Below are 23,245 nucleotides of genomic sequence, written 5' to 3'. Positions count from 1 at the left end.
GTGTCCTCCCCTAGTCCAAAAGCAACCACAGCTGTGGGGAGCCCCAACACCAGAGAAACCTTGCCACACCTTTGCTGGCTGTCCTGAGATTCCTGTCTGTGTCTCATCTGGCAAATGGGTAACAGGCTGTGGGGATGGGATGTGACAAGCCATCACCAGAGCCCAGCAGACAGGGAACAGCTGACAGTATTGGTCTTTGTACCCAGATGTCCCCGACAGGAGTTATGGAAGTGAGTGAGCTGAGGGATGTGTACTCAGGAAGCCGTTTTAGAATGGGATACATGGTCTTGGGAAGAGGCTTGAGTGTGGTGACTGGGAAAACACAGTAGAGACAAGTGATCCTGAGGGGGCTGATCAAGGAATCTCACAGACCTCAGAAAAGGGAGCAAGGCTTACCAGTAGCCCTTGAGAGCCTGATACCCAGCTTCAAGCACCCACTCTCCAGCCAATCTCCTTGCAGCTATGTCCTGCTCCTTGCTCTCTCCAATACACAGCTGGATCATTTTAAAACAGCTCACAGATATGCAGAAGAGTAACCTTGTGCTTCCAAGGAGCTTTCATTAAGGAAAACATAATTATGCTTTATCCTCATGTCTTTTTATTATTACCATTTTTAAAAAAGATGGTGTGTACCCACATGGGTTTATGTGCACCATATGCAAGCTTGTGATCCTTTGTAGCTAAGTACTGGTCGACAACAGAGCGAATAAGTTAGTTTAAAGGAATGAATGGGAAACCCTGGAAACTGCTGACTAGTGTGGTCTGCTTGTGCTTGTGGCTTCAGGCTGCTGAGCACAGGATTCACTCTGCTAGTCACATTGTTCCTATTTCTCATGATGCAACCAGGTGCAGCACTGTTCCTCAGCCGGGGAACAAGGTCAGGTACTGCTTTGCCTGGCATACTTCTACACAGCTGCGCTGCCAGGAAAAGGGCTTGAAAATGCTTGATTCTCTCATTTCACAATTCCTACCAACTAACACAGCCAAGTGCCACAACTTCCATAGAAGAGAGAGGGCGCAGAGGCTTTAGTCTCTGAGACAGGCTCATCTCCTCTGAACCTTCTGCCTCAGACTCCTGAGTACTGAGGATGCCGGCATGAGCCATTGTGCCAAGCTCAGCATGACTTTCTTTCTTCTTCCTCCCTAAGACAGACACAGACACGAAGTTAACCAGATATGAGCTCTCTAAAACATCCCAGAACACTTCTTATGGGCACAAGGCCTCAGGATGTCCTGGAGCAGACAATGACGTCCATAATTATGGATGGGTCTCCTGACTCTCTTAGTATTGGTGTTCATGAAGTACTTGCAGAAGCAGCCCACATCTGAGGTAGCCATCAGAACACACCACTGAAATGGGAATCCCAGTTCTGGCCACACCTATTCCTCTACCACCTTGGTGTAAACTATTCTACTCCTCCTGGGTGATGGATGCTTTCATAATGTAGTTAGGTCTGATGTGGACACCCTGCTTGGGAACAGGGTGAAAAGAAAAAGGGGATTGGAAGTGGGCTTTGAAAGATAACCAGAGCTGGAGTGGGAATCTAAGAGTTTCCTGTTGGGACCAGGCTTGCATTAGCAGGCCAGTCTGCTGTGGATCTCCCTGAACCTGTTGTGCACAGATTCTAGTCTGCCACTGGAGAGACGGCCTCCTGCGGACTGCTGGTCTCCTGCTTTTCCAGACTGTAACCAATCTCATCATAGGGGTGTGACCAGGCTGGCAGAGACTAAAGAAGGCTGCAGCACACAGTTTTTAAATAAGTTTATAATTTCCTGATGGATTTAGTTCGTGAATAAAAAAGAAAAAAAAACTTGAACAAAGTGTTTACAATAATTACCAAGGCAAAGTTGAACAGAGCACAATGTCTTTGTAATGTCACCATCAGGCCGGCAATTCGACGCTAGTAACTGCACGCATGTGCACAGTTGAGGACAGCAGTTGCAGCTGCTTCACACAAGCCATCAGACTGCCACCACTGCTATCTACAGGGACTCAAGCTACAGGAAGCCAGTGCCCAGTATTCTGGGCTCCCCACTAAAGTGCAACATGCCTCTTCTGAAGTAGGGGTGCAGAATAAAGCTGAAGTTTCTGGTCTGCACTGGGCGGCCCACCTGCCCAAGGGATGGTACATGCCTCAGGTGGGACCATATGCTTTAAAGGATGGATGTAACACTGGTGTGGCCGGGAAGAGGGGCTGGGCTGTTGTGCTCACTGTGGCATAGGTGGATCTCCTTGCCTCAGCCTGGCTCAGTTCCTTTCTTAACTCTGGCATTTCTGGAGCCAAGGGGGTTTGGGTCTAAAAAGCTTCAAAGGGAAGAATCTAGAATCTGAAACTAGAGAGAGCCAGGCTCTGAGGGCCACCCATGGCACTGGCTGCAGGCTCTGGAGACCAGGCTGCCCTGTTGGATGGTCACGATGAAATAGCACCAAGTGGGCAGGAAGAGGTCCTGTGGCCTGGCAAGCAGGCCCAAGTCCAGGTTACCACACAGCATTAGGCACACAAGGCTTGATCCAAAGTGAGGGTGAGGGTGGTTCTGGGGTCACCAGCTTTGAAGTCTCTACTCAGAGGTCCTGAGGATGTATAGAAAACCCTGACACAACTGAGAGGCTTTGAGGCCCAGATTCTCATTTCTCCACTGAGCAGGTGTCTCTTGTTCCCAGGCAATCACCTACCTCAAGTGTGGTAGTGTTTCCCAAGGGCTGGCTTGGCTACCACCTCACCAACCTGGAGGGGGAGGAGCTAGGCTGCCCATAGCTTGAATTCCTTTGTTAACATGATTATTTATGGGATTGCATTTTTAAAAACACAGCTCTTTAATTTTTCAGTTCTATAACTACTTTTTAATATTTTAATATTCTCAACAATGGACACAATGTAACTGCCCCAGTTCTCTGAATCACACAGACAATATCAACAAGCAGAGAGACAAGAGGTGGCGGGACGGGACAGATAACCCGCTCCCCCAAAAATCAACCCCTACAATCACTTCTCCCTTAAAAGAGGCAGGAGGAGAAATACCTACAATAGGGTCACAGCACTTGACAAACACAGTGGGAAGAATCAAGAGACACTTGGTTACCATTTTGACACTAAAAAGTTTGGAAAGTTTTGTTTAAAAAGTGTACAGATAGCCATTTTGTTCAGAAGGATCCCAGGCCGCAACTTTTCTTCATCCCTGAACATTGTCTTGGTTCACGAGAGGGAACATGTATTTGAACGGTCAAAAGCTCTGAGACTGGCAGTGACGGAGGGTGCCCAACAGGCCTGTGGCGCAGCCTCATCCTTCTTGCTCCTTTTCCTCAGCTCTGGACTCTGCAGGCAGGAGGTGAGGCTGGGGAGGCAGACTTGAGAGTTACCGGTCCTGTTGACATGGGGCCTGCTGGGACTTAGGCCTGTGAGTGTCACATTCTACATAGCCTTGCTTTGGCTCTTCTTCAAAGACCTGGAGGGAGGCCAGTGGGCCTGTGCTTCAGTCAAACAGGAGGGTGTGATGCCAAATCAATCCCAGCGTCAACAGTGGAGGGGCAGGACAGTAGCACGTGAGAACCATCTGCGTTGACTTCATTTCTCGCGAGGGAGAAAGTGAGCCAACATATTCTTCCCAGGAAGCCAAACACATGGATGGGATGTGGCCAGCCACAGCATGACCAGCAAACCCGCTGTCGGTGGTTCCAGTTCAGTCTGCTTTCCTACATTTTCTAAGGCCCACAGGTGAGGAAGAGGTACGCTCAGACTTCAGGAAGATGTATGAGAAGAAAGGCTGACGGGAACTGGAGCACACCCTCCACATCTCCAGTTGCTGAAGCCCACTCCGACTTCTCCATCTTTAATGGTCTTTAAGTCCTTGCTAATCCCATTCCGATGTGACACCAGTCAGTCAATGGAGACCTGGGACAAGGCCTCCTTAAGGACACCGGGCTCATATGGTGCTGCTTTAGCTAGGAGCCCCAGGTTGGTTTCCAGTCCTCATTTCTTACTGTCACCCTCACAATGACCTTCATTTGGGGCAGGGGTGTTTAGGTGCAAAGTGTATGAGGTTTGACAATGGAATGAAGTGATGGGGATGATCCTAACCAACCCTCAGTGAGCTCTCAAGGCCAGATGCCTTGAGTAACATAAGTGCATGAAGACAGTCATGGGATGACATGTCTTAGTGCAATGGCAGATATGTATTTAGTAATTATTGGCCCAATGAATGACATAAAGTCAGTAAGATTCGAATGCCAGATAACCTATTAACTTCCCCTAACACAAAGACCATGTTTATGGTTCAATTTTAGCTCCACAGCCTCTGGAAGCTTTTGAGTCCCAAGGAGGAAATCCCCTTGTTAAGGTGCAGAGATCAGATAATGTCTGCCTTACAAACTTGCCTTCCCAACAAGCATGTGGCCCAGAAGCCTCCTGAAGCCTCTCTGGAGGGACCTGATGGAGAAAAGTTTTAGAGTAGAGAATGAAAAGGTAACGAGTGGCAGACAGTAACCCTTGCTAACAAATACCAAGGACACCTGCCTGGTGTGGTACCTCCCAGAGCAGCTGGAGAAGAGCCGGACAGCATCAGTAGCCTGAGAAGCTGTTACTAGGCGGTGGTTCCTTACGTTTTGGGCATAAACTCAGATTCTAACTTCCCTATCCTGAAACACTGGGGTCTTCTACAGGACCTATGGAGGGGACGATAAAAAGAACTGAGAGAATTGAGCAGCAATGATCCTCATTTCTGGCCACATCTCCATGTTCCTGGCCAGAGTGAGATCTCTGAAAGTGTCTCATTGAGGTTCATGGCAGAGTCCATTCAACCCCCGTGAGGAACACTCCTCAGCATCTCACACAAGGGAACACTTTATGGCAGGGAAGAAGGGAAACAGGGATGTGACTGTCCTCAGTTGAGGGCCATGAGGGATTTACAGGTAGCATTAAATTCTTTTGAGAGTGTAGAGGGCAGAGAGGAGGGAACACAAGGCAAAAGACTTCAGCAGCCCCATCAGAAGATGGTAGCACCAGGTGTCTGCCTCAGGAACAAAGGACTAGATGTGTGCTGCACTGTCTTTTTCTCAGAGCCTGCTTGTGATAGCTGTCCTCTGCACCTGGTTTCAGCGTGGCGCTGGCCAAATCCACAGGGTGTGTATACATGTGTTAACCAGTCAGCTGACACAAATGGACAGGTACAGAATACCTTTCAGGGTAACAACACTGACAGCAAAGATCCTGAACTGCCAAATGGGACCTTGCAGGCAAAGACATGGCTCAGCCACTCAAGCCCACTGATGAATCAACAGTGGGAACAAAGGATGCTGGTCTGGGAAGGAGAAGGTCTGCTTTCACCACTATGATTCAAATGAGCGCACCTTACAGGATCCCCACACTTCTCCCTATCAGAGGCTTTTCCAAAGATGGGTGCCTCACACACTTAAGTGTACACAGAAGGCATTTCATAATGTTTTTTGAATGAATGAATAGAGGAAAGAATGTGTATAAGATAAGATAAACTCAGTTGTTCCAAAAGAAGCTTTTAGGCAGGACACGAGGCTGTGACTCTAAGGCTGAACCTTAAGAGTAGAGCTGAGAAGGTGGGTAGTAGATCACACACTCTAGTAACCCCTGTTCTACAGTAGCTTGGGGCAGGGTGGAGGGAGAAGACAGCATTGTGGGTGATGTTTGGGAGGAATCAGCATGGCCCTATGGGACATCTTCTCTTGAGGAGCAAAGCTGCAAGCAATGACAACAGGGCCCTTCATGTTAAACCCTCTTCTCTTCAGGTCAGACATTTAACCTAACAGTCAAGTATGGGAAGGTCAAAGGTCTTAGCAAGAGTGAACTGGGTGACCACTGTGTACATGACCCTCCTGTCATCAGACAGCAGTGTAGGTGAGACAGGCAACAGGCCAGGGTTCACAGCTGCCTGAGAGCTAAGCTGCCTCTACCTGATGGTCATGACAGCAAGCAAGGTTGGTAAACATGAGGGGCATGCAGAGAAGCGCTCTTCTCTTCATCCATGGCCTCCTGCTCCCTCCTTCTCTACCCTCTGAGGAGAAAGCACACATTCCAGTGCGTCAGCACTGAGCTCTCAAAGCACAGAACTCTGTGTGGACTCCAGATGAGCCGGATGGGCTTCTGGCTTCCTGTTCCTGGAAGGGCAGAGTGCCGGCCTCCCCAGCTCTCTGCTGCTGATGACAAGGGCAGTTCTTCATGGAGACCAAGGAGATTTGTGCAGAGACAACATTCAAAGCAGAAGGCAGAGTATGGCGACAGACACAGATGGGCCGGGTTCGCACCTCCAGATGGCAGGGTCTGGTACAGAGGCGGCTCAGACACCTGCTGCTCAGGTTCTCCTTTCTGGCTCCTTGATCACCTTCCTTGGAGCATATCAGGAAGACTCTTCCAGGGCATTGACAACTTGCTCAAGGATGTCAGGGCAGTGATCAGCAATCTGCTGAAGAATGGTGTTAGCGAACTCCTGCAGCTCTGCATTGTCCCCTTCCACTTTCTCCAGCTCACTCTGAAGCTGAAAGGGAAACGAGAGGCAGCATTCAGGCAGAGAGCACCTTACTTGTGTTGAGAGTGGGGATTCGTCAGGAAAGAAATTACAAACAGGGCTGACCTTCCTGCATCAAAAAGAATGACCAAAACATACAAGTTTCATGCCAGGCGGTGGTGACACATGCCTTTAATCCCAACACTTGGGAGGCAGAGGCAGAGGCAGGCAGATTTCAAGTGAGTTTGAAGCCAGCCTTGTCTACAAAGAGAGTTCTCGGACAGCCAAGACTGTTACACAGAGAAACCCTGTCTTGAAAAACCAAGGCCAAATCAAACAAAAAAGCAAACAAAACAAACAAACAAACAAAAAAACCATACAAGTTCATAGACTCTGACCATGAAAATAATGACCATTGTTTTAAGTTCAAGGCCAACTACTGTAACTTGTAGTGTTGACTTCATGGGGATGGCTGTGTCCACTGTTCCAATTTCACAACCTCGAATGGGTTGAGGACCTCAACTTTGTGTGGTGCTCCTGCCCAAGGGAGATTTCCCTTTGCTATACACGGCTGTGTTTTAGCAGGGCCCTGAGACTGCTAAGTTAGCTGGAGAGATTATTTTGACAGGTAGCATAGCCCACTGCTCAGAAGAGACACATCATTCCCAATGTTCTGCTGTTTTCAGAGCCCACTGGACAGTTCTCTAAACCTCCAACAGTTGCTGAGTGTCTTAAAGACAACAGGATCGGGTCCTTGTCCTGAAACTCCCTGTAGGCTGATGACAGAGTAAGCATGTCAATAATCCACCACAGAGGCATGAGGGCATGCTGTGAGAGAAAACACACAATTGTTTTATTCTGGGGTGTCTGAGGAGGAGTCATTAAAGGTGGCTAGTATCTGGGTCTCAAGAGCCAGAGTGGAGTAGCCTGGAGATCAGAGGCAGATCAAAACCCCATTCAGTATGCTGGATCCTAAAGCGGGCTGTGGGTGGAGAAGGATGGAGTTGAAGAGACCGCGCATGAAGCTAGAGTTCAACCCAATCTCATGCAAAATTCAAGGGAATCCTGTATTCTGAAATGGCACAGTGACAAGACTGGCTTCATCTTCTGAGAAGGTTCTCGAATGTTAATTGAATAGGGCTGAGAGAGAGGGAGGACCGGGAGGTAGAGGAAGCACATGTACATCTCAGCCTTCTCAGGGTAGGGCTCCGGGAGGAGAATAGAAACCACTTGTGACAGTGCTAGCCGTGGAATGGACAGAAAGATGGGCATTTTCAAATGCCAGGCAGCATTCAGGAAAGGAGGGCGGGAAAGTACAGTTTAGAACACAGACAGTTAGGATGCCTGGGCCCCGGTGTCAGCACCGCCTTTACTGGCTGACATACCCTCTACCACTATTCTCTTCTGTAGGATATGGCAGTAACATTTTCAGAGCTGCTTTAGAGGACTTAATGACAATCACAGCTGAAGGGCAGGATAATGCCCAATGCACCAGAGAACGCCTGAAAAGGGTTAACTATTGTAATCACTGTCATAAACTGGATAAGAACACCCAGGAAAAGCAGATTAAAGGGCAGGGTAGTATTCTCATGGCCTCACTGTTCACGAGCCTCTAGACGTTCTGAGCCAAGAATGAGCTAGAAAGAAGATGTGCCTCGTGTGGCAGTCAGGGAGAGACTTCCCTCTGCTGACTGCTGACTGTGATCTGGAAATTCAGGCCATTTAGACCATGCTAAACCTTAGTGTACCTAAAGACAGGAGCTAAACTCATTGACTTTCATCTAACAGTACACTGTGTTTCCAAGTCAAATCCCAAAAGCCTTTTTTTGGAATCTGGTAATTGACTCTAAAATTCATTCTGATGTGTAAATATAAGAAGAGCTAAGGAAAAAAATCTATTTTGTGTTTGGAGGTTCTGGGGATGGAAATCAGGTGCATGCTGGGCAAACACTCTACCACCGGGTTCTGTCCCCAGCAACTCAGGGATATTTTTAAGACAGTAAAGCACACTGTAAAAACACACTAACATTCTACATTAATAACATGGTGTCTACTGGACTTTGAATTAGATTTTTCTTATTGCTGGGACAAAATACCTGATATAAACAACTTAAAGGAGGAATTATTATTTTAGTTCATGGCTTTAGAGTAGTAGTTCTCAATCTGGGGGTTGACAAACCTCTAGCTCCAAAAATGTTTACATTGCAATTCATAACTAGCAAAATTACACTATGAAGTAGCAACGGAAATAATTTTATGGTTGGGGGTCAGCACAACATGAGGAACTGTATGAAAGGGCCGCAGCATTAGGAAGGCTGAGAACAGCTGTGTTAGATGGTTTAATCCATAGTCAGGGTTAAGGGCCTGGTACCAGATGGGAACACTACTTCCAGAGATGGCTGAACCTTTAAGAGGTAGACAGTCACAGATCACTGGGAGGAGGTGTGCCTTTGTAGGGGACTGTAGGACTCCCAGCTGATCTTTCTTTCTGTGTGCTCCAGCCACAAAGAGAGCAGAGCTGCCTTGCTACAGACCCAAAAACAATATGGCAACTGATCATGAGCACAACTCCTGATGATGAACCCAGTATAACTCCTCCCTCTGTAAGATGACAGGTTCACACAGCCATTACTGAGACGGAAGCTGGCAGACACTCTGTTTTATGAAATGTCAGAGGAACCCCTATTGCAAATACTATAGTGAAAGGTACTAGGCTTTTTCAGTTGTTGTTTAGTTGGTTTCTGTAGTTTATCATAATTTGTAGGTAGCATGTTCCCATGACTTTCCTCTTTAGGCATAATTTTCTTTGTATATATTGAAATCTTTGCATGCAAAAAGTACCAGAAATACTCCTGGAACAGGACAGTTTTTTGCTAACCTACAAAACTAAGTTTGTGCTCCTGAGTCAGCCAGATCCTTCTGTAACCTGAGACTCAAGTTCCACATCACAGCACCCTCCTATCTTCATATATTCTCCCAGATTTTATGGAAGACTTTATGGGAGCACTGGTGTGGTGGGGCAGCCTGGGGTTCTAGCTACTTGGGATGCTGAGGGTAGGATCACTGGAGGTCAAGTGTATTGTATGTGTGTAGTACATTCATGTGAGTGAAATCCTGGCATGTTCTCTCTCTCTCTCTCCCTCTTCCTCTTTGTGTGTGTGGTATATGCATGTGAGCGAGACTGTACCTCTTAAAAAAAGACTGTGTGGAAGAGCTGCTTTCTACTAAGCCTTAATCTAACTCAGACACTGGAAGAGGGACAACTGGAAAATGGCTATAGAGGCATCACCTCCAGTAGAGAAAACAGAAAGTGTATACTCTGCTAAAACAAATCAGGATTTCCAAATGCAGACTGCATTATATTAAAGTGGCAAGTCTAACTGCTTCAGGCATCGCATGTGGGATCTGGTGCCTAGGGACATGCACACAGTGCCCACGACGGTGTGGTCCTGTTTACCAGTCTGGAAAACTGTCACTGTTACTAAGGTGATACCACATACAAAATATCCTGCCTCAAAATGACCCCACAGTGATTTTTATTCCTTCTTTCTGTAGCCTCTGGGCAATCCCTTCATGTCTGCTTCCTTTCAATCAATGGTGTTCCAAGCTCTCTTCTTTCCAGTCTGAGGACACGGGGACCTTTCCCACCCTGAAAAGATCCTGACACTATTGTTCTTAAGCTGGTTGCAGCTTTCCCCATCAAACTTTAAAAGTGCACTTTCTAGTACCGTGTCTCTCAGGCCATCCCTAATAAGCAGGAATGACAAGACTGCTTCCTCACCTAACTTGCTTTCTTGAAAGGTTAGTGAAATCTCTACCGAAAAATTATGTTATTTAAAGAGAAAAATGTCTTAAATGGAAAGGTACAACATGACCAAGGAGTGGAGACTCAAGACTGTATTAATTCTGCTCAAACTAACTCACAGATACAGTGCAACCCTAATAAAATCTTAGACAGATATGAATATAAAAAAATTCAGGAAAAAAACCCCTATACAGACATAATCACTTGGTTTATGGCAAAGGTCTTACCTGTATGGTAGGGAAAGGTTGGATTTTATGATATATGGGGCTATATGAAATAAAATTTTACCCGTGTCTCAATCATATACAAAGTCAGTTCCTGATGGATAGTAAATTTACATACAAATGGAAGATATGAAAAAAAAAAAAAGACAGAGGGCTGGCCACAACACCACCTGTCTATAAACTCAGCACTCAGCCTGAGGCAGGAGGATTACCTGTGAAGACAGCTTGGGCGACATAGAGAAAACCTGTCTCAGAAAAACCAAGCAAACCAACAACAAACTCACAAACACACAAAGTCCCCTGTACTACATTCAAAGGTAAAAATTAATTGGTACAGGAGACCGCTTCCTGAACGTAACACCAGTAGCACAGACAACTGAGATCAACAATTAATAAATGGGACCTCCTGACACTGAGAAGCTTCTGTAAGGCAAAGGACATAGTCAGCAAGACAAAAACAACAGCCCACAGACTGGGAAAAGATATTCACCAATCCCACATCTGACAGAGGGCTGATCTCCAAAATATACAAAGAACTCAAGAAGCTATTCTCCAAAACACCAAACAATCCAATTAAAAAGTGGGGTACAGAACTAAATAGACAATTCTCAATAGAGGAATCTAAAATGGCTGAAAGACACATAAGTGTTCAACATCCTTAGCCATCAGGGAAAATGCAAATCAAAACAACTCTGAGATATCATCTTAATCCTGTCAGAATGGCTAAAATCAAAAACATCAATGATAGTTTATGCTGGAAGGATGTGGAGAAAGGGGAACACTCCTCCACTGCTGGTGGGAGTGCCAACTTGTACAGCCACTGTGGAAATCAGTATGGCGACTCCTCAAGAAAATGGGAGTCAGTCTACCACAAGATCCAGCAATTCCACTCTTAGGCATATACCCAAAAGAAGCACATTCATACAACAAGGACATCTGTTCAACCATGTTCATAGCAGCATTATTTGTAATAGCCAGAAACTGGAAGCAGCCTAGATGCCCCTCAACCAAGAATGGATAGAGAAAATGTGTTACATTTATACAATGGAGTACTACTCAGCAGAAAAAAAAACAATGGAATCTTGAAATTTGCAGGAAAATGGATGGAACTCAAAGAAACCATTCTGAGCGGCTAACCCAATCACAAAAAGACAAACATGATATGTACTCACTCATATGTGGACCTGCTTTATGATACATAGTAGTGACCGTGCTTTATCAGAGCTGTTTTTAATGATGTTGCTCAGAATGGTTTCCTCCCAGATGATGATTGAGAAGCTAATTAAAAAAAAAAAATGGTGCCAGGTACCACAAGAGTAACAGAACTGTGCTGTTTTCTGGGATTTTGTTTTTTACTTTTTTTTTTTTTTTAATGGAGTGTGCTGGATGTCTCTACAATTTTGTTCAAATGACTGCAGAACCTGGAAAAGCTGTTGCTGCTATTGATGCATAACATACTGCCATTATTAGTCTTTTTATATAAATATAAATATATATACACATATATATAATTGGAATTTTTGGAAACTTTAGATGTCCTATCAACTTTGGAAAAAAGCATCCCAGTTTTCCATGTTGAGTTGGCATTGTACAAAAATTAACAGCCATATTGGTCTATAAATTTTGAACTTAATTTTTTTCCACTTGTACAGGGGTAACGCACTGTATTAAATATGTAAGGTCTTAAAAAAAAAAAAAAGAAGGGATTCTGAGAGCCCATCCTATGTGAAGGGATGCTCTCTTGGCCTGGACACATGGGGAAGGGCCTAGGCCTGGCCCAAGATGATGTGGTAGACTTTGGGGAGCCCCTTTTGAGGGTCTTACCCTGCCTGGGGGCTGGAGGGAGGATAGCTAGGGGCAGCTGGGATGTTGGGGGGAGGGAAGGGAGAGGGAGAAGGGATTGACATGTGAAACAAGCTTGTTCCTAATTTGAACTAATAAAAGAAAAAAAAAAGGACACTTTAGACATGTCATGCTGGTCTTCTTTGTAACCTCCCAACTCCAGTATACATACTACCAAAGCAATAACACAAAGATTTCTTAGGCAGAACACAAAAGAACACTCAGCATGAAAAAAAAAAAAAAAGACACCCCCAAACCAGTTACTTTATATTAAAACTAAAGATCAGATGTGTTCATCCAGGCCTGTAACTCTAGCACTCAGGAGGCATGAAAATCAAGAGTTCAAAGTCATTCTCAGCTACGTATTACAATGAAAGCTAGCTTGGGCTATGTGAGGTCTTATGTCCCCAAACTCAAAAAACATAAACAAACAAACAACCCCCCCCAAAACCAACCAACAAAAAAAAAAGCAAATGAACAAGCAAACAAGAAAACTCAAATAAAACAAAAACAAAGAAACCCCCACAAAACAAAACTAAGAACTTCTTTCTCTTAAAAGACATTAGGAGAGAAAAGGCAGCTGGCAGATGGGAGCTGTCTGCAGTGCACGTGTGTGATGGGAACTATAGTGTAATGCAGAAAGAGCTACGAATCAGAAAGAACAACAGTAACGACAGCAAAACGAATTCAAAAGATCAAGGAACTAGAAAGTACTTGACAAAAGATTCCAATTGTTACGCAGTGTCTGTGTCTGCAGGAAGTTTCTGCAGATTCCAGGGCACCTTCAGTATACAGAATGGGAAAAGATCTTCACCAACCCCCCATCTGACAGAGGACTGATATCCAAAATATATAAAGAACTCAAACTAGACATCAAAATACCAAATAATCTCATTAAAAATGGGGTGCATATTTCAACAGAGAATTCTCAACAGAAGAATCTCAAATGGCTGAGATACACTTAAAGAAGTGTTCAACATCCTTAGCTATCAGGGAAATGCAGATCAAAACAACTCTGAGATACCATCTTACACCTGTCAGAATGGCCAAGATCAAAAACACACATGACAGCCTATGTTGGAGAGGATGTGGAGTAAGGGGAACACCTCTCCACTGCTGGTAGGAGGGCAAACTTGTACTCCCACTTTGGAAATCAGTATGCTGGTTTCTCAGAAAATTGGGAATCAATCTACCTCAAGACCTAGTGATACCACTCTTGGGCATATACCAAAGGATGCTCAACCATACCACAAGGACACATGTTCATCTATGTTCATAGCAGTATTATATGTAATAACCAGAACCTGAAAACAACCAAGATGTCCCTCAACTGAAGAATGCATAAAGAAAATGTGGTATATCTACACAATGGAGTATTATTCAACAGAAAAAAAAATAAACAACAACAATGACATCATGAAATTTACAGGCAAATGGATGGAACTCAGAAAAAAAAAAAATCACCCTGAGTGAGGTAACTTAGACCCAGAAAGACAAAACACAAGCCTTCATCCAGTACTTGGTGGAAGCAGATGCAGGGATCCACAGCCAAGCACTGGCTGAGCTTGGCTTGGAGTCCAGTTGAAGAGAGGGTGGAAGGATTATATGAACAAGGGGAGTCAAGATCATGATGGGGAAACCACAGAGACAGCTGACCTGAGCTTGTTGGAGCTCACACTCTGAACAGGCAGCTAGGGAGCTGGCATGGGACTGACTTACACCCTCTGCATCTGGGTGACAGTTGTGTAGCTTGGTCTTTTGTGGGGTCTCTAGCAGTGGGACCAGGACCTGTCCCTGATGCATGAATGGGCTCTTTGGAACCTATTCCCTATGGTGGGATGCCTTGTTCAGCCTTGATGCAGGTGGGGAGGAGCTGGGTCCTGCCTCAGCTTGATATGCCATGTTTTGATGATTCCCATGGGAGGCCTTACCCCTTCTGAATGGAGACAGAGGAGGAGTGGATGGGGGCAGGAGAGGGAATGGGAGGGGAGGAGAGAAGGGAGACTGTGGTTGGTATGTAAATAAAAAAAGATGAGTAAAAAAATAATGATGTACTGGAGGTGAACAGTGCTCAAATGACAAGTGACGCCAGGACATAGAGAACAGAGAAACACTGGTGTCATAGAAGGGGATAGCTTTATTCCGGCAGACTCACAGAGTGTTCAATGCATGGAAACCTCAGGTTCTGATTTTTAGAACTTCCTGGAATATTTTTCCCAGTTATTTTAAAACTGCAATTGTTGAATTTGGGGGATGGATAACCCAAGTATGTGGAGGATCAACTATAACCTGGAAAGGCTAGAAAACATACAAATGTATTTATCCTTGTTAATTATCAGCAAAATAAGAGCAAAAAAAAAATCACAGGAAACCACTAAATATCCATCACAATGGATAGAAATGTAAAGGTTAGATAAAATCAAATGCTGACTGGGCGTGGAAGCACTTGACTTCTCACACACTCCTGTATAGTATTGGAATGCAAAGAGGCAGCATTCACTGAACTTGAGCACATGTATATCCTATGACCCAACAGCTAAACCTTCATGTACACGCACATGCACCAGGAGACACAGACTGAAGGGACCAGCCCCCCATTTCGGCAGCCACGACAGTAACATGTGCTCGCTATGACCTTGTCCTAGTCACTAGAAAGTCAGATCCCTGCCTTGTGGCAAGGAACCAATCAGAAGTTAGCTGGTGGCGCTAAGCTTTACGACTCTGGGTGTGCTTTACGGACAAGCGCACAGCAATGACCGCAGAGCATAGCAACCACCCTGGGAGGGCCTATGGGCCATAACAACCAGTTGGCCAATCAAAACAGGGCAAACCCTCCAAGCCTGGAGGCACACCAATAGTGAGCCTGTGCGAACCCTAGACACTCTCCTTACGCTGCCCTACAAGATCCCTCGGCAGCCGGTTGGAGGTGTCTTTGCGAGCCATCCACCATGGCGGGTGGGTGAAAGACCTGAGCTAACATGGGGTTAGCTCGTTAAAAAAACAATAAAGCCTCATGCAGTTTGCATCAAGCTCTTGAATCTGCCTGGTGATTGGGTGACCGCAGTCATGGCCTGGGACCCCGGATACCCGAGTTTTTCCGAGGGTCTAACAAGACAAGAGTAGGCACATAACCTCAACTGCACAAGTGGATAACAGGCTTTTAGTAACTGAAACAGCAATAATTTATGCTACAGGGCTGGGGAGACGGCTCGCACAAGGACCTGAGTTCAATTTCCAGCACCCATGTAAAAAGCCAGGTTTGGTAGTGTGTGTCTATAGTCTGCGTGCTGGGGAGGCAGAAAAAGGACCACCCCTGGAGCTGTTGGCCAGCTGGACTAGGCAAATTGGTGAGTTCCAGGTTCCGTGAAAGACCATCTTCCAAAAACATTTTTTTGTGGTATATTCATACAATGAGATCCCAGATAACAATGAGAGTGGACTGGCTGTTAGCTGGCTTTTGGGAACTGGTTCCCCACGCTGGATTACCTTGCCCAGCCTTTCTGCAGGGGGAGGAGCGCCATCCTGCCTCAGCTTGATGTGCTATGCCTTGTTCAAGTCCATGGGAGGCCTGCCCCTTTCTGAATGGAAAAGGAGGAGTGGATGGGGAGGGGTAGATGGGAGCTGGGAGGATGGAGGGGATGGGGGGGAAACTGTGGTTGCTAGTAAAATAAATGATAAAAATGTTAAATACAAAATTTTAAAAATCAATGTATAAACATGGTGTAGAATGAAAGAAGTGAAATACAAAGGAATTCACCCTGATGACTCAGGGTATAAAAATTAGAAAAAAAAGCAAATTGATTTGTCAGGTGACTTACAGCAGGCAGAGGTATAAATTGTGAGGTGTGACAAAGGTTTCTGAGGTATTGCTATGGTCCAGATTATCTACGAGTATGCAATATTCCCTTTGCTGTGTACTTAGGTTTTCTGTGTGCCTATTATATTTCAAAACCTAAAATACAAGAAAACTACCACCACCAGATCCCCATTCCCCACCCAGACTAGCTGAACAATCTCTATCTGATACTGACGACACCTCCTTCAAAAGTCTCTGCCCTCCAGTTCAACAGGCCACTTCCTCTGCCTCTCTTTCCTATCCCACATTTCTCTCCTCTGTCCATGTGCCATTAGTCTCTTTTGCTTGTGATGCTGGAGATGGAACTCAGTGTTTGGTGTGTGCTAGGCAACAGCCTAGTACTGGGCTACCTTCCTGGCTAGCCCTGTGTACCAGACAAGTGATACACCACTGTGCTGCTGTTTCAGTCTCAGAGTTCTAGGCAACCAATGACATAGCGCCCTGTTACCCTCCTGGGCCTGTGCATGCTAGGAAAGTGATCAACCACTGTGCTACCCCTCTGGAATCTTCTTGTCCCTTCCTCTCACACCCTCTCTCTTGGGTAATCTTGTTTACCTTCAAGATTAAAAAAGAGTCAAAGAGAGTAGTAGGATACACTTGTATCCCAGAACTTGGAAGACTGTAAGTTTGAGACCCTGTCTCAAAGGAAAAAAAAGTGTAAGAAGGGATAATAACATGAACATGCATTTATTTTGGACAAAAATTATTCTAAGTGCTTTAGTGTCTTAATATACTCAACACACCTTTCTCCCCCGTTCACTACTTCTGAGCATAGCTGAACAAACGCCTGTGTTGCTTTTTAGTTGTCACTATTATAAATGCTCACTGTTTAGTTGTCACTATTATAAATGCTCACTGTTGCTGTCCCTTACACAGTCCTCTCCACATCTATGAGCTGGGAAAACTGCTGCAGGATTTGTTGTCTTGTTTTAAGACAGGGTCCATGCTAACTCCTCAACTCTTCTGTAAACCCCTGGAGGAATTCTGTTTTATACATGAAGCTGCCTAGCAAAATACCTGCAAACAGCAGGCAATCTAAGAATGGCCAGTGAGTGAAGCGGCAGGGGTAGCTACTAATTCTTTCTGAAGACGTTTTCTTTTCTTTCTCTGCTGCTGGGCTGAGCTCAGGCCCTTGTGCACATGGGTAAGTGCTTTCCCACTTAGATGCACCTCTGAGGACCTCTTAAAGATCTGTGCGTGGAAGTAGCGTGTGGTTCAGCAGCACAGTACTTGTTTCATGAAAGGCCCTGGGCTCCAGTTCCACAGAAACACAACAAAGAAATCAAAATTCCATGGACCTCCTGATATGGCTTGCGTTGGTAGTGCTCATTCTGCTCAGAGTTCCCAAAAGATGGAGTCAGGGAAAGCATGGGACATGAGGGTGACCACTGGCAAGAATTGTCTAGTTTCCCTACCTACTCTTGAACTAAAAAGTAGTGATGTGATTTCTAAAGGGACCTGAGCCTGAGTCACAAATGTAGCAGTGATTCCACGGTGAACCATCAAGGTGATGTGCAGTCTGCACGTGACACACAGTGGCAGAGGTGACTTGGTCTCTAACACAGACAGGAGGCCAAGCAAACAATGGAGCAGAGATTGGGTCTACAACTTTCCACCAAATAGGTGTTGTTGGGAAAGGCTGGCTATAGGGTTGGCCTGCTTTCAGTGCTGAGTAACTCAGAGAACAGCCAGCATGGACAGTCTAATAACAAAAAATGTAAGTGGGATGCATGGAGCAAGAGAACAGCCTGCAGTGAACTGGTTGCCTTGGGACCACTGCCCAAAACATCTTCTCAGTGTATGCTACGACTTAGGAACAAGGCCTGTATGTCTCTCCACACACAGACAAGACACAACACAACAGGGAAGCTACCAGAGACCCAAATGTAACTCCTTAAAATATAAAAAGGTGAGTATTCAGTAGACTTGGCTCCACTTCAAGGTAAACTGCTGTGAGGTAAATGAGAGGTTTTTATGATAGGTTTTGGAAGGCAGGCTTAGAGAGGTCTCTACATCAACTCAGTAAAGGGCTGACAGGATTCAGTTAAGTCCCCCTTGCAGATGGTTGGGGGGCAGGTTCCAAATTACATAGAAATGCTTAGCTTAGTTTAAGCAGACAAGAACTCGAGGGCTTTTGTTGTTGTTGTTGTTGTTGATGATGATGATGATGTTTTAAAACAACTATATCTCAGGACATAGGCTTTGAAGTCTGAGCTATAAAACTGATGAGTGTGGCGCCTCAGAGGTGATGGGTCAAGGAGAAATGGCCCTGTCTGGGTTAGACTGGTACTATAGCCCAGAACCCAAACCAGCAGCTGCTTAGGAGCTATGGAGACACAAAAGGAGTTTCCAGTTTCAATTTTTCAAACATTTGGAACAAGCTGCAATGGATTTTGCCACTTTGCCATTCTGAACAGACTATAAAGCTTACCAGATTGGAGGGATTTGAGAGCATAGTAATTTCTCATTCAGGAAGCATTTCCTACAGGCATCTGGTCACTGTTTTCACACTACAGAATTTACTATATTGGTGCCAAGGAAAGCTGCAGCTTGATCTTGAGGACTTTTACAGCTTCCCCACAGGTTGAAAATGATACCGTCACCCACAAAACTTTAAGTCTATGCATTAGTATGAAGGAATTTGCCTTTCCCTCCCTCATGCAGAAACAGCAACCTCTAAAATTTCAAGTCTATGAACTGGTTGGTATGAAGGACTTCAAGTCTATGAACTGGTGTGAAGGACTTTAAGTCTATGCACTGGTGTGAAGGACCTCTGCCTTCTCTCCCTCATACAGAAACAGCAGAGGACTTTATACTCTGAAGCACGAGAATCATGCAACCCATTATTATCGCCAATTATCGAATCTAACTGGCTTTTCATTGTTAGATTCCTATTATTTTTATCGTGAATGTTCAAAGGTTGATAATAAATTAAGGACCGGGGCCATGGCTCAATGACAGAGGACTTGCCTAGCATGGCCAAGGCCCTGGGTTACATCACAGGCCCACCCTCCCCCAAGCCAAATCTAAAGCCAAGCTAGGAGATTCTCCATCACAGCACTGAAAGCACGGCAGCTGGTAGCAGAAGCCTCTAGCCCTGAGCAGAATCAACATTGAGGAGTCAGCTGTTCAGCCCAGGCTGGCCTCAAACTCTGGATTTTCCTTCTTTGCCTCGTTCCCTGTTCTGCTCACCCTGACCCCACAAAGGCAAACGTCTAATCACAGAAATACTAATCTACTCACATTAGACTCAAAGCACAACAATTCTGAAATTTCAACTCACAGCCTGGAGGGAGCAAGAGAACCATCAGTTCCAGTTCTAGCTTACAGGTAAGACCCAGGCCTGAGGAGGTATAGGGAAGGGTGCTCACCTCAGGAAACTGTGCATGCACCACCCACAGGCCAGTGTGTGGTCAGAAGTCAGACCTACAGTTTCCAAATACATGTGCACTGGACTTGCAAGTGATGCCTGCTTACACCTAGACACATCTAAAATGCAACTGCTTTCCTGTCTAGGACATCTGTCCCTAGATGAGACAATCTGTGTCTCTTCTGTGATAATGTGCACCCAACAACTCCCCAGGTTCACCTCTCCCAAGAGGCTATGTCTTGGTTCTGAATGAACAGAGATCGAGGACAGGAGGAGCAGAGCAACACCCATGACTATGAAAGAGAAAAGTGGAAACAGAAAGGAGATTTGGCCCCATCCCCCCTCATCTTAAGGGAGAGATGCCCCCACCACCTGTGGCAGGTGGGAGAGCTATCCCTGCCCCTCATCAGCTGTAGCACTCAGGAAACTGACCCCTGCACCTCACCTGGACAACACAGGAGAGCTGGCCCTGATGCACCAGGTGTGGAGAGCTAGCCCTGAGGTCCTGAAAGCAGGAGAACCAGCTCTGCCCCTTACTCCTTGATGCAAGGAATGAACTAGCAGGGACAATGCTGGCGAGCTCACCCTGGTGGTGAGGATGGGGACAACTGGTGGGCTGACCAACCCTGCAACTACCCAGGCCCAGAACCAGGGCTGAGTTGGCCCACCTCAACATCCACCCCATCTATGATCTATGTGGAGGGCCCAGTCCTGTAGATCCAAAGCTGTAGGATCCCCATGACACAGGGCAGCAACAGGATATCCAAGAGGAGTCCCAGCTTTGATAGTGTAGCAGAAACGAGAGGCCTCAAACCAGACCAATGACTCTGCAGTGAATACTTGCTAGTAAAGATATATGAGCTAAAGGGTTTACTGTGAGACTCACTGTGTCACACTACAGCTTCTATGATGAGATTTTTCCTTTTCTCTTAAATTTTACTTTGTGTGTGGGGGGGTGGGAGATTGCAAGGGCAGAGGGTTGACACAATGGGAAAGGAAGATGAATGGGATCAAGATGCCTGATGTGAAAGCCACAAAGAATATATGTTTAAAAAAAATGGGAAGAGAAGAAACTCAATAGGGCATTCATATTGCTTTGATTGGTACCCTATGCACTGAGTCTGAAGGGCCAAGAGAATGGAAATCACTTCCTATGGAGAAATGCCCTCAGAAACTGTGGCATACTGTCACCTTCAAACTCTGGTGGCTTACTGAACGGAAGCACAGTCCTGAGGCAAGGGGTAGGTGGTCGAAAGGACATGTTACCAAACCTGGGATCTGCATCATATGGGCTTACAGTGGCATGGTCTAACAAACATTTCCAACTACCAGGAATTCAAAGTCTTGTTTCTAAGTTGCTTTGGCAGCACCTCACATTATCTTTCACTCATCTGCTAACTGAGATGAAGTGAGACTTGCCCACCATTATCAAAACCAAAGAAAACCTCCCTCCTGCTGAAGGGATCTATCACAACAACAATATTCTGGGAAGCACAGACCCAGGCAGGGTGGCTGGCCAGGCCCATGTGTTTGGTTTGGCTCTCAGAAATGAAGACTGTCAAAGGGGAAAGGATGAAAAACACAACCCTTCCCCCCACAAACCAAACAATGGATTAGGAAATCTAATGCTGAAGCTGTCAGGGTGGCAAGAATAAGGCCTTCTTGAAGCTGAGATTTTAGTGCAAAAGCAGCATGAGGCCCACTCCACTCTCTGGCCAAGTGGGAAGAAAAAAATGGAGCCTTGTAGCCACTGTGGTATGTGTACAACCTGCCTACTCCCAGAACTGTTCTCCCCAACATGTGGTATCCCATGTTAGTATCAGTGATGGGCAAAGACTGAAAAGGCTCTTCGAGTCACCTTGCTGAAATTTCTCTCTAATTTTTATGCAAACCTGACATATTATCTGACTGGTCACTCCTGGAGGAAGTGACAGGATGATCCTTTTAGGGGTACACACTCCTGGCACAGTAACACAGAACCAAGGAAGGGTCTATTAATGACCAGACTCTGGGGTCAGTTGGGCTCATCCAAGTGGTCCTTGGGCAAACATGGTAAACATTTCATGGATGACCATGTACAGTGGTGAGACTCAAGTATCGCACAGTGTGAGATGGAATGCTGTGTCTGATTTGGCTGGCATGGAGGTTGACAGGGCAGGGTTGCATGTTACTAATTTTAGCGTGCTGAAGGGAAGAAAGTATGGGATATGATTTGAAAGCTCCTTAAAGAAGGTTAGGGCTAAAATAAAAATATTCCCACAACCTCTGACATCTTACACTTTTGAAGTCAGTAATTACACAGATCAAGAAGGGTAGGATGGAGAGACTCTTGGGATATTTCCAGTCTAATCTGGCTCAATGAATATTTAAGGCTCTCAATGCTAGGAGCGCAGCTCCCCAAGAAGTATGGCAAAGCCATGGCATTCAGACCTGCAAACCTCACACAGCTTTGGCCGAAACGAGAAAACCAGGCAAGTACCTGGAGGAAGACAGTTCTTCCCTCCTGCCTGCTCCTTCTAGGGAGCCAGAAACAGAGAATGTGGCCCTGTGCAATTGTCCCCAGTGTCTGTGGGGCCACTTCTGATGGCTGCATGACATTAAATAGAACTCAAGGGTAGAACACTATGAGTTCTACAATCCTACAGGGAACAAGTGAAGTTACAGCCCTACAAAGGGTTAATCAAACACTCCAATACTCCTTAGTATTCACTATCCCCCTTTCTCCAGAAAGACCCACAGGCTTGGGGCTTAGGGGTGGGAGGTGCACTAATTGTGCCATCCCGAGACACACTCAGCTCAAGCTGGCACCATGTGCCCTGGCAGCAGCCTGACAAGAGGTTCTACGTTTGAAAGCGTCAGTTCATGCTGGGGTTGACACATTGAGAATTTACTCTCAGGCTGCAAGGAGCAACAGTGGGCCAATACCTGAAACAGAAGCCTCATATTCCATCTGGCTTCCCCATCTTGGATGAGGCATTTCACCTGTTTGGCTCCAGCTGTCTTGAGATATGTGTTCTTCAAATTCTTTCCAGACTTCATGATGTCTGGCTAAGCAGAGCCCATCCCTGGTTTGCCTTATCAAATACGAGTGGAACAACCACACCCAGCAGGAAGCCACAAGCTATTTCTAGCTTCCAGTTTCAGCTCCTGAGAGCTCTATTGCACCTGCTCCGGGTCTCTGCAGGGGCCAGAGACTCCAGACCTTATCTCCCCAAGAGTCCCTCCTTCTGCTGGCTGCAGTCTGAGTTTCAGTTGTAGAACACTTTCCTTTAGGAGTCAATGCTGATCAGACTCGGTTCTGCTTCAGTTTTGAAATGTAAGTCATTTTCCACAGACTCTAGATGTATCACACAGCATGAAGTCAGAGAGTCTGGAGAACAATGACACACTAACATCACCTGTGGCCTACCATGACAAGACTGACCTGTTTTTGCTAGGATCACTGGAATGGGCACCATGCTTGGTCCATCACACTAGCTTAAAGCCACCATCACATCACATTTTTTTTTTTTCCTTGCCAAGGTAGAAATAAGATTGGCCTGATATCTGGCTCACAGTTTGATTAAAAAAAAAAAAAAAAAGACTCAGGCTGATTTATTTCTCACTAAGGACCCCATGAAAAATTTTATCCACCACAGCCTAAGCTTTAGGGCTGAACTAAAAGGCTCCCCTTTAGG

At 45.7% G+C, this 23,245-nt stretch overlaps 1 protein-coding gene across 5 annotated transcripts in view; it reads right to left on the bottom strand.

Moving 5' to 3' along the window:
• Nucleotides 1-1,747: 1,747 nt before the first annotated feature.
• The window catches only part of Erc1 (ELKS/RAB6-interacting/CAST family member 1), a 307,389-nt gene continuing 285,891 nt past the window's right edge, over nucleotides 1,748-23,245 (bottom strand). For 3 of the 5 annotated variants that reach the window (XM_027429282.2, XM_027429285.1, XM_027429287.1), the window contains one exon: nucleotides 6,364-6,501. In XM_027429282.2, coding sequence (XP_027285083.1) covers nucleotides 6,364-6,501 — 138 coding nt within the window. Of the gene's footprint in view, nucleotides 6,502-23,245 lie in introns of all 5 variants that reach the window. The other 2 variants (XM_027429286.2, XM_027429284.1) reach the window with 1 other exon arrangement.

This window comes from Cricetulus griseus, chromosome 8 (genome assembly GCF_003668045.3).
Source record: "Cricetulus griseus strain 17A/GY chromosome 8, alternate assembly CriGri-PICRH-1.0, whole genome shotgun sequence".
NCBI lineage: Eukaryota > Metazoa > Chordata > Mammalia > Rodentia > Cricetidae > Cricetulus > Cricetulus griseus.
Note: the sequence above shows the minus strand (reverse complement) of the source record. Positions and strands in the feature narration are given on the sequence as shown.